Source organism: Heterodontus francisci, unplaced genomic scaffold, assembly GCF_036365525.1.
Source record: "Heterodontus francisci isolate sHetFra1 unplaced genomic scaffold, sHetFra1.hap1 HAP1_SCAFFOLD_738, whole genome shotgun sequence".
In the NCBI taxonomy this organism is placed as follows: Eukaryota; Metazoa; Chordata; class Chondrichthyes; order Heterodontiformes; family Heterodontidae; genus Heterodontus; species Heterodontus francisci.
The window spans coordinates 137,887-148,994 of NW_027140308.1; the positions used below are offsets into that span (position 1 = coordinate 137,887).

Consider the following 11,108-nt stretch of genomic DNA (forward strand, 5'->3'; position numbering starts at 1 on the left):
AGTACTGATCCTCCGACAGTGCAGCAGAGGAGAACCAGAGGAGAACCAGAGGACACTGATTTAAGATGATTGGTGAGAGAAACGGAGGTGACACGAGGAAAAACATTTTTTCCGCAGTGAATGTTTCTGATCTGGAATGTACTGTCTGAGAGTTGGGTGGAGGCAGATTCAATCGAAGGAATTGGAGAATTATGAGAAGACATTAGCAGGTCAACAGTTGAAAAGGTGGTGGTGTGGGACTAGGTGAACTGCTCTTGCAGAGAGACAACATGGACATGACAGGCCGAATGGCCTCATTCTGTGCTGTAACCATTCTTTGATTCTGAATGTTATGTCTGCTCTTTTTATTCTCTCCCTAACTCATAAAACTACCTCGACCCTGCTTCCTTCCTCCTCCTTTCTCAAGGCATCATGGACTGTAATATTTCATTGCCAATCCTGCCCTCTCAGCAGCCATGTTTCAGTTATCTTGAATATAGCTGGCTCCGCACTGTGCACTACAGCTCCCCCAATCCCAATTCTCCCCACGTGTTGTCCCCAATGTAGTGACGGTTAATTTAGAGACGATTCATTTTGTGTTTGATTCACTTTATTTTGAGCAAGTTAGTTTCCATTGAGACAGAGTAATGAACATTTATACAGTGTGCTCAGAGCTGGGCTCCAGCTTTCCTCTAACTCCTCCACATCAGATTAACCCCCCCAAACCTTGTGAACCACAAGGAGGTTGTTGATCCCCTTCAGCTGATAATTGTTCAGGATTTTCCCGTCCTCGAGGGTCTTATTGTTGACGTACAGGATCTGGCTCTTAGCGAGGATTCCAGTTTGCTCCTCAATCTTCACCTTCAGCTCCTTTACACTGGTGAAGGGACTGACCATCAGCGGGAAGTTCCGGCCATTACAGCTTCCCACCTGGAAGTGGACTTGCTTTGGGTTGGAGCACGAGGGCACTACCTTCTCAACCTGGGCTCCCAGATGGGTGGTGTTGATACCCTTTGCCTGTGGGAGGTCAGGCTGGACACTGGGCTGGGCATCAGGCTGGTAGAGCTGTCGGGAATACACAAACAAATTAATAACGCCCATCAAAACCCCTCCACATTCTGAACGCCCCGATTAAATCACCTCTTAACCTTCTCTGCTCTGAGGAGAACTGTGATTCTGGCCACAGCCCGTACACAGTGAAGATTCAGAGAGGGACAAAGAGAGAGAGAGGGACAGAGAGAGACAGAGAGAGAGAGGGGGACAGAGAGAGGGAGGGAGAGAGGGACAGAGCGAGACAGATAGAGTGAGAGAGAGAGAGAGGGATAGAGATAGATAGAGAGAGTGAGAGAGAGGGACAGAGATAGATAGAGAGAGAGAGGGACAGAGATAGATAGAGAGAGAGAGAGGGACAGACAGAGAGAGAGAGGGACAGAGACATAGAGAGAGAGAGAGGGCAGATAGACAGAGAGCGAGAGAGAGGGACAGAGACATAGAGAGAGAGAGAGGGCAGATAGACAGAGAGCGAGAGAGAGGGACAGAGATATATAGAGAGAGAGAGAGACAGACAGAGAGAGAGGGACAGAGACATAGAGAGATAGAGAGGGCAGATAGACAGAGAGAGAGAGAGAGTGGGACAGAGAGAGAGAGAGTGGGACAGAGAGAGAGAGAGAGGGACAGAGAGAGAGGGGGGACAGAGAGAGAGAGAGGGGGGGACAGAGTGAAAGAGGGGGATAGAGAGAGAGAGAGGGGGCAGAGAGAGAGAGAGAGAGAGAGCGAGGGACAGAGAGAGAGAGAAAGTGGGACAGAGAGGGAGAGAGGGAGGGACAGAGAGAGAGAGGGAGTGAGAGAGAGAGAGAGACAGAGAGAGAGAGAGAGAGAGAGAGACAGAGAGAGAGAGAGACAGAGAGATAGAATGACAGAGAGAGAGATAGAGAGACAGAGATAGAGAGAGGGGCAGAGAGAGAGAGAAAGTGGGACAGAGAGAGAGAGAAGGAGGGACAGAGAGAGAGAGAGAGGGAGAGAGAGAGAGGGACAGAGAGAGAGAGAGAGAGATAGAATGACAGAGAGAGAGATAGAGAGACAGAGATAGAGAGAGAGAGGGTGGGACAGAGAGAGAGAGAGAGAGGGGGGGACAGAGAGAGGAGGACAGAGTGAGAGAGGGGGATAGAGAGAGAGGGGGAGAGGGAGGGGGACAGAGAGGGACAGAGAGAAAGAGAGAGAGAGAGACAGAGAGAGAGAGAGAGAGAGACAGAGAGAGAGAGAGGGACAGAGATAGAGAGATAGAGAGATGGACAGAGAGAGAGAAAGATGGGGACAGAGAGAGAGAGAGAGAGTGGGACAGAGAGAGATAGAGAGAGAGACAGAGAGAGAGATAGAGAGAGGGACAGAGAGAGATAGAGAGAGGGACAGTGAGAGATAGAGAGAGGGACAGAGAGAGGGAGTGAGAGAGACAGAGAGAGAGACAGAGAGGCAGAGACAGAGAGAGGGACAGAGAGAGAGAGACGGAGAGGGACAGAGCAAGAGAGGGAGAGAGACAGAGAGAGAGAGAGGGACAGAGACAGAGATAGAGAGACAGAGATAGAGAGAGGAGGACAGAGAGATAGAGAGAGGGTGTCAGAGAGTTCGAGAGAGAGGGACAGGGAAGGACAGACAGACAGAGAGAGAAAGAGAGAGAGAGAGGGGGGGGACAGAGTGAGAGAGAGGGGGACAGAGAGAGAGGGGGGGGACAGAGAGAGAGTGACAGAGGGACAGAGAGAGAGAGAGAGACAGAGGGGCAGAGAGCGAGAGAGGGGGACAGAGAGAGAGACACAGAGACACAGAGAGACACAGAGAGACAGAGAGAGAGAGAGACAGACAGAGACAGAGACAGAGAGAGAGATAGAGACAGACAGAGAGAGGGACAGACAGAGAGACAGAGAGAGAGGGACAGAGAGAGAGAGTGGGGGAGAGAGAGAGAGTGACAGAGGGACAGAGAGAGAGAGAGAGACAGAGGGGCAGAGAGCGAGAGAGGGGGACAGACAGAGAGACAGAGAGAGAGAGAGCGATAGACAGAGACAGAGACAGAGAGAGAGATAGGGACAGACAGAGAGACAAAGAGAGGGACAGACTGAGTGACAGAGAGAGAGAGGGACAGAGAGAAAGAGGGGGGTGAGAGAGAGAGAGTGACAGAGGGACAGAGAGAGAGAGAGAGACAGAGGGGCAGAGAGCGAGAGAGGGGGACAGAGAGAGAGACACAGAGACAGACAGAGAGAGAGAGAGACAGAGAGAGGGACAGACAGACAGAGAGAGGGACAGACAGAGAGACAGAGAGAGGGACAGACTGAGTGACACAGAGAGAGAGGGACAGAGAGAGAGAGGGACAGAGAGAGAGGGGGACAGATAGAGAGTGACAGAGACACAGAGAGACAGAGAGAGAGAGAGATAGACAGAGACAGAGAGAGAGATAGAGACAGACAGAGAGAGGGACAGACTGAGTGACAGAGAGAGAGAGGGGGGACAGAGTGAGAGAGAGGGGGACAGATAGACAGGGACAGAGAGGGACAGAGAGGGACAGAGAGAGACAGAGGGGGAGAGAGAGAGAGGGACAGAGAGAGAGAGAGAGGGAAAGAGAAAGATGGACAGAGAGAGAGGGAGAGAGAGAGAGAGGGACAGAGAGAAAGAGACAGACTGAGACAGAGACATAGAAAAAGAGAGGGACAGACAGAGAGACAGAGAGAGAGAGGGGGGGCAGGGAGAGAGGGGGGACAGAGAGTGTGAGGGGGAGGGACAGGGAGAGACAGAGAGAGGGAGAGAGACAGAGAAAAAGGGACAGAGAGCGAGAGTGGGACAGAGAAAGAGGGAGAGAGAGAGAGGGAGAGAGAGAGGGACAGAGGGATAGAGTGAGGCAGAGAGACAGAGAGAGAGAGAGAGGGACGGACCGAGAGAGAGAGATGAGGGACAGAGAGAGGGGGCGACAGAGAGGGTGAGAGGGAGATGGGCAGAGACAGAGAGAGAGGGACAGAGAGAGAGGGACAGAGAGAGACAGGGGAGAGAGGGACAGGGGAGAGAGGGACAGAGAGAGAGGGACAGAGAGAGAGGGTGTGACAGAGAGGGAGAGAGGGAGATGGGCAGTGACAGAGAGAGAGGGACAGAGAGAGAGGGATAGAGAGAGAGAGGGACAGAGAGAGAGAGAGACAGAGTCAGAGACACAGAGAGAGGGACAGACAGAGAGCGAGTGTGAGAGGGACAGACAGAGAGAGAGAGAGGGACAGAGAGAGAGAGGGAGGGAGGTACACACAGAGACAGAGGGAGGGAGAGAGAGAGAGAGGGAGGCAGAGGCAAATAGAGAGGGGGGACAGAGAGTGGGGCACAGAGAGAGCAAGGAGAACACACAGAGGGGAGAAAACAAAGAGATGGGCCACAGGGGGAGGGAGTGAGAGACAGAGATAGAGGGAGAGACAGAAAGAGAGTGGGAACAGAGAGAGAGTGAGAAGGGGAGCAGAGAGAGTGAGAGAGAGAGAGAGATCAAGCTCACTGCTGACAAATGGATATCTGTCCGGAATACACTGCATTGCTACAAGAAGCTTGCGGGCAAATAATTGGCCATTTAATTGTGCAAGCAACAAAAAATGCTTTCTCACTAAATCAATGTCCAACATAGTAATGAGAAAGTAAGTCAATAAATTAAACTTCTCATTTAAAGCTTCTTCACAAAAGTGCTCGTGTTGTTGTCTGATTAGTAGTAATATCAATTTTTAATTCCTTAATCTTACCGAAACTGTCTCATCAGCTCGCTACGTTGAACAAAAATTTTAATGTGCCCCCCCTCACGCTCACACGTTCACACACACTCACACACACACTCACACACACACACTCACACACACACTCACACACACACTCACACACACACTCACACACACACACTCACACTCACACACACGCTCACACTTTCACTCACACACACACACACTCACACACACACACTCACTCACACTCACACTCACACACTCACACACACACTCACACACACACTCACACTCACACTCACACACTCACACTCACACACTCACACTCACACTCACGCTCACACTTTCACTCACACACTCACTCACATACCCTCACACACACACACACTCACACACACACACTCACTCACACTCACACTCACACACTCACACACACCCTCACACACACACACACTCTCTCACACACACATACTCACACACACACACTCTCACACACACACTCTCACACACACACACTCACACACACACACTCACTCACACTCTCACACTCACACACTCACACACACCCTCACACACTCACACTCACACTCTCACACACACACACTCACACACACATACTCACACACTCACACTCACACACTCACTCACACACTCACTCACACACTCACACACACATTCACACTCACACACACACTCACACACTCACACACACCCTCACACACACACACACACTCTCACACACACACACTCTCACACACACACTCTCACACACACACTCTCACACACACACTCTCACACACACATACTCACACTCACACACTCACACACACACTCACACGAACAACCCTGATATAACACAATCTAGAAGCTGAATCTAAACAGCAATAATCTGCAGCACATTTTGAACACAATCTCTCGATTACAGCCAGTGTGGAACCTCAGTCCCTGTCTGTAAAGTTTCAATCTGAAGTTGGTACTCACAGGCTGGGCGAAAACCTCCAGCTTACACGGAGCGAACTCGGTCATGATTGAGTGTGTTGGTGATCTGTTTCTGTGAACCGGAGTCTGTGTGTAGGAGGTATTTATAAAGCAGGAAGGGGAAATCCAGAGCAGGTTGTTTAACAGCTGATTAGAAGGTGCAAAATCTCAATGTGAAACTGAAAGCAATTGTGGAGAAATACAACAGGGGCAGCAAGACCTGGACTGAGCCCTACACTGGGGAGAGGGGGAAAGAACCCAGAGAGTGAAAGGTCAGAGTGATCCCACAGACTGACTCCCCACCAGACCCCAGGAAACACCCTCACCCCCTCTGTCTGGGACCCCCAGGAGCAGAGAGTGATAGCGTCATAGACAGATCCAGCACAGGGAGGAGGCCATTCGGCCCATTGTCCCCCTGCTGTCTCTGTGAAAGAGTTATCCGATTAGTCCCAAACTCCCCCCTCTGCTCTTTTCCACCCCCCCTCCCCACTGTATCCAGGTAAATTTTTCCCCTTCGAGTATTTCTTCAATTCCCCTTTTGAAATTCCCATTGAATCTGCTTCCACCGCCCTTTCAGGCAGTGTGTTCCAGATCACAACAACTCACTGTGTAAAAAAACATTTCCCCTCATCACCCATTTCTCCCTCCCCACCACCTCTCACTCCACTCCTCCACTGTTGTTAAATTATCGGTCTGCTTATCCCACATCCAGTACTGCATCAGCAGAAATTTTCTCCAATTTGACATTGGGAAGACTGAAGACATTGTTTTCAGTCTCCACTCCAATCTCCGTGCCCTAGCTCCCGACTCCATCCCTCTCCCTGGAAACAGTCTGAGATTAATCCAGTCTCTTCACAATCTTGGTGTCACATTTGACCCCGAGATGAGTTTCTGATCTCATATTCACACCATCACGAAGACCGTCTATTTCCACCTCTGTAACATGACCCGACTTCGCCCCTGTCTCAGCTCATCTGCTGCTGAAACCCTCATTCATGTCTTCGTTACCTCTAGACTTGACCATTCCAACACACTCCTGGCTGCTCTCCCACATTCTACCCTCTGTAAACATGAGCTCATCGAAACTCTGCTGCCCCCGTGTCCTAACTCACACCCAGTCCTGTTCCCCTATCACCCCCTGTGTTCACTGACCGACACTGGCTCCCGGTCAAACAACACCTCGATTTTAAACTTCTCATCCTTGTTTTCAAATCCGTCCATCAACTCACCCCTCCCTATCTCTGTAAACTCCTCCAGACCCTACACCCCTCCCTATCTCTGTAAACTCCTCCAGACCCTACACCCCTCCCTATCTCTGTAACCTCCTCCAGACCCTACACCCCTCCCTATCTCTGTAACCTCCTCCAGACCCTACACCCTTCCCTATCTCTGTAACCTCCTCCAGACCCTACACCCCTCCCTATCTCTGTAACCTCCTCCAGACCCTACACCCTTCCCTATCTCTGTAACCTCCTCCAGACCCTACACCCCTCCCTATCTCTGTAACCTCCTCCAGACCCTACACCCCTCCCTATCTCTGTAACCTCCTCCAGACCCTACACCCTTCCCTATCTCTGTAACCTCCTCCAGACCCTACACCCCTCCCTATCTCTCTAACCTCCTCCAGGCCCTACACCCCTCCCTCTCTCTGTAACCTCCTCCAGCCCCTACACCCCTCCCTATCTCTGTAACCTCCTCCAGACCCTACACCCTTCCCTATCTCTGTAACCTCCTCCAGACCCTACACCCCTCCCTATCTCTCTAACCTCCTCCAGACCCTACACCCCTCCCTATCTCTGTAACCTCCTCCAGCCCCTACACCCCTCCCGATCTCTGTAACCTCCTCCAGACCCTACACCCTTCCCTATCTCTGTAACCTCCTCCAGACCCTACACCCCTCCCTATCTCTCTAACCTCCTCCAGACCCTACACCCCTCCCTATCTCTGTAACCTCCTCCAGACCCTACACCCCTCCCTATCTCTGTAACCTCCTCCAGACCCTACACCCCTCCCTATCTCTGTAACCTCCTCCAGACCCTACACCCCTCCCTATCTCTGTAACCTCCTCCAGCCCCTACACCCCTCCCTATCTCTGTAAACTCCTCCAGACCCTACACCCCTTCCTATCTCTGTAAACTCCTCCAGCCCCTACACCCCTCCCTATCTCTGTAACCTCCTCCAGACCCTACACCCCTCCCTATCTCTGTAACCTCCTCCAGACCCTACACCCCTCCCTATCTCTGTAACCTCCTCCAGACCCTACACCCTTCCCTATCTCTGTAACCTCCTCCAGACCCTACACCCCTCCCTATCTCTCTAACCTCCTCCAGGCCCTACACCCCTCCCTCTCTCTGTAACCTCCTCCAGCCCCTACACCTCTCCCTATCTCTGTAACCTCCTCCAGACCCTACACCCCTCCCTATCTCTGTAACCTCCTCCAGCCCCTACACCCCTCCCTCTCTCTGTAACCTCCTCCAGACCCTACACCCCTCCCTATCTCTGTAACCTCCTCCAGCCCCTACACCTCTCCCTATCTCTGTAAACTCCTCCAGACCCTACACCCCTCCCTATCTCTGTAACCTCCTCCAGCCCCTACACCTCTCCCTATCTCTGTAACCTCCTCCAGACCCTACACCCCTCCCTATCTCTGTAACCTCCTCCAGCCCCTACACCTCTCCCTATCTCTGTAACCTCCTCCAGACCCTACACCCCTCCCTATCTCTGTAACCTCCTCCAGCCCCTACACCTCTCCCTATCTCTGTAACCTCCTCCAGACCCTACACCCTTCCCTATCTCTGTAACCTCCTCCAGACCCTACACCCCTCCCTATCTCTCTAACCTCCTCCAGGCCCTACACCCCTCCCTCTCTCTGTAACCTCCTCCAGCCCCTACACCTCTCCCTATCTCTGTAACCTCCTCCAGACCCTACACCCCTCCCTATCTCTGTAACCTCCTCCAGCCCCTACACCCCTCCCTCTCTCTGTAACCTCCTCCAGACCCTACACCCCTCCCTATCTCTGTAACCTCCTCCAGCCCCTACACCTCTCCCTATCTCTGTAAACTCCTCCAGACCCTACACCCCTCCCTATCTCTGTAACCTCCTCCAGCCCCTACACCTCTCCCTATCTCTGTAACCTCCTCCAGACCCTACACCCCTCCCTATCTCTCTAACCTCCTCCAGCCCCTACAAATAAATTGAATTTGCCTGACGACGGCGGGTGTCAGCAGGTTCGAAAGGAGAATCGGATAATTACTTGACGGGGAAAAGTTTGCCTGGAATTGGGAGAAAGAGCAGGGGTACAGGTGGGCCAGTGTGGGTGGGGGCGGTAGTAGTGTGGGACTGATTGGATATCTGTATTAAAGAGCTAGCACATGGGTGATGGGCAGAATGGTCCCCTCAGTGCTGTATCATTCTACAGTGCTGGCACAGAGGATAGTCCTTTCAGAGAAGCTGGGGCAGCAGGTGTTTTTGATAAGGTTTTAACCGGGCACCTTTTGTCCGATGCGTTAAGAGATAAAAACAGGTTTGCAAACCCCCGGATTTTTAAGAGACGGCCTCTGGATTTAGGAGAAGGAGATGTTGAAATGACAGGTCTGTAACTGGACGACAGTGTTCACGAAGCCAGCCTCTGACAAATCGGGAAGGAATTTGATAAACATTGAAAGTGGCAGTAGAAATTTCCGTCAGCAGTTGGGGGAGTTCTGGAGAATTCGAGATCCTCCACGGGTGGAAACAGTCAGAGTGGGAAAATACCAGGGGTTTTCCTAAAAACGAAATCCCCTGATAACAACACAGCTCGACAGGGAGTGACGAGTCCGTCCCCAACAATAAATATTTATCTCAAACTCCGAGCCCTGTTTCACTTTAAATTCTAAACAAATTCTGGGAAATAGGTGCAAGATGTTGAAAATACCAGATAGAATTACCTCTGCATCTAACCCCGTTTTTCAAAATTTAATCTTCCTCTCTGTCCCTGTCACTCTGTCCCTACAGCGGTCACGCAGCCATCAAATTCCAGCCTCCATCTCTCAGTCCACAATCCGCAGTCAGCTGAGTCTCGTTGTGCACTCAGTGGTCCCAATTAGGCAGCAGCCAATCCCAGTGCTGTACCTATCCTGGGGAGTGTTTGATGAGGACAGTGTAGAGGGAGCTTTACTCTGTATCTAACCCCGTACTGTACCTGTCCTGGGGAGTGTTTGATGAGGACAGTGTAGAGGGAGCTTTACTCTGTATCTAACCCCGTACTGTACCTGTCCTGGGAGTGTTTGATGAGGACAGTGTAGAGGGAGCTTTACTCTGTATCTAACCCCCGTACTGTACCTATCCTGGGGAGTGTTTGATGAGGACAGTGTAGAGGGAGCTTTACTCTGTATCTAACCCCGTACTGTACCTGTCCTGGGGAGTGTTGGATGAGGACAGTGTAGAGGGAGCTTTACTCTGTATCTAACCCCGTACTGTACCTGTCCTGGGAGTGTTTGATGGGGACAGTGCAGAGGGAGCTTTACTCTGTATCTAACCCCGTACTGTACCTGTCCTGGGAGTGTTTGATGGGACAGTGTAGAGGGAGCTTTACTCTGTATCTAACCCCGTACTGTAGCTGTCCTGGGAGTGTTTGATGGGACAGTGTAGAGGGAGCTTTACTCTGCATCTAACCCCCGTTTTTTTTTTTTCTTTTTTTTTTCTTTTTTTTTCTCTTTTTTTTTCTTTTTACTTTTTTTTTTCTTTTTTTTTCTTTTTTCTTTTTTTTTTCTTTTTTTTTTAGGGAGCTTTACTCTGTATCTAACCCCGTACTGTACCTGTCCTGGGAGTGTTTGATGGGACAGTGTAGAGGGAGCTTTACTCTGTATCTAACCCCGTACTGTACCTGGCCTGGGAGTGTTTGATGGGGACAGTGTAGAGGGAGATTTACTCTGTATCTAACCACGTACTGTAGCTGTCCTGGGAGTGTTTTTTTTTTCTAACCCCGTTTTTTTTTTTTCTTTTTCTTTTTTTACAAGGTGACCTTTATACCCCAGGCCCCTTTTATATTTTTCACATCGAGGGGGCCTTTATCCCTCAGGCCCCCTTTATGTACATATTTACAGTTTTAAAATAACTTTATGAAAACAGAAAAATAAACAAAAAACTCAAATTAAAATGCCATTCTCGGCGTCGACGATGCACTCCAGTCCCTGCGGTGCCCACCGGTCGCGGAAGGCCTCAAGCGTACCGGCGGACACCGCATGCTCCTTTTCCAGGGACACCCGGGCGCGAACGTAACCGCGGAAGAGGGGCAGGCAATCGGGGAGGACGGAACCCCCGACGGCCCGCAACCTGGACCTGTGAATTGCCACCTTGGCCAGGCCCAGGAGCAGACCGACGAGGAGATCCTCCTCCCGGCCCAAGCCCCTCCGCACCGGGTGCCCAAAGATCAGGAGCGTGGG

The 11,108-nt window shown here is 51.2% G+C and overlaps 1 protein-coding gene across 1 annotated transcript; it reads right to left on the bottom strand.

Moving 5' to 3' along the window:
* Positions 1 to 571: 571 nt before the first annotated feature.
* LOC137359189 (uncharacterized) lies at positions 572 to 5,799 on the bottom strand. The gene is made up of 2 exons (XM_068025252.1): positions 5,688 to 5,799; positions 572 to 1,044 (listed from the first exon to the last, which is right to left on the bottom strand). The coding sequence occupies exons 1-2, from the start codon at positions 5,730 to 5,732 to the stop codon at positions 691 to 693; spliced, it is 399 nt and encodes a 132-aa protein (XP_067881353.1). The 5' UTR covers positions 5,733 to 5,799; the 3' UTR covers positions 572 to 690.
* Between the last annotated feature and the right edge of the window lie 5,309 nt (positions 5,800 to 11,108).

What these genes read in the sequence shown, in the direction of transcription:
- LOC137359189 (XM_068025252.1), bottom strand. Translation starts at nt 5,732, where the DNA reads ATGACCGAGTTCGCTCCGTGTAAGCTGGAGGTTTTCGCCCAGCCT. An exon ending in TGGAGGTTTTCGCCCAGCCT is followed by an intron (nt 1,045 to 5,687) that starts GTGAGTACCAAC and finishes TATTCCCGACAG; the next exon opens with CTCTACCAGCCTGATGCCCA.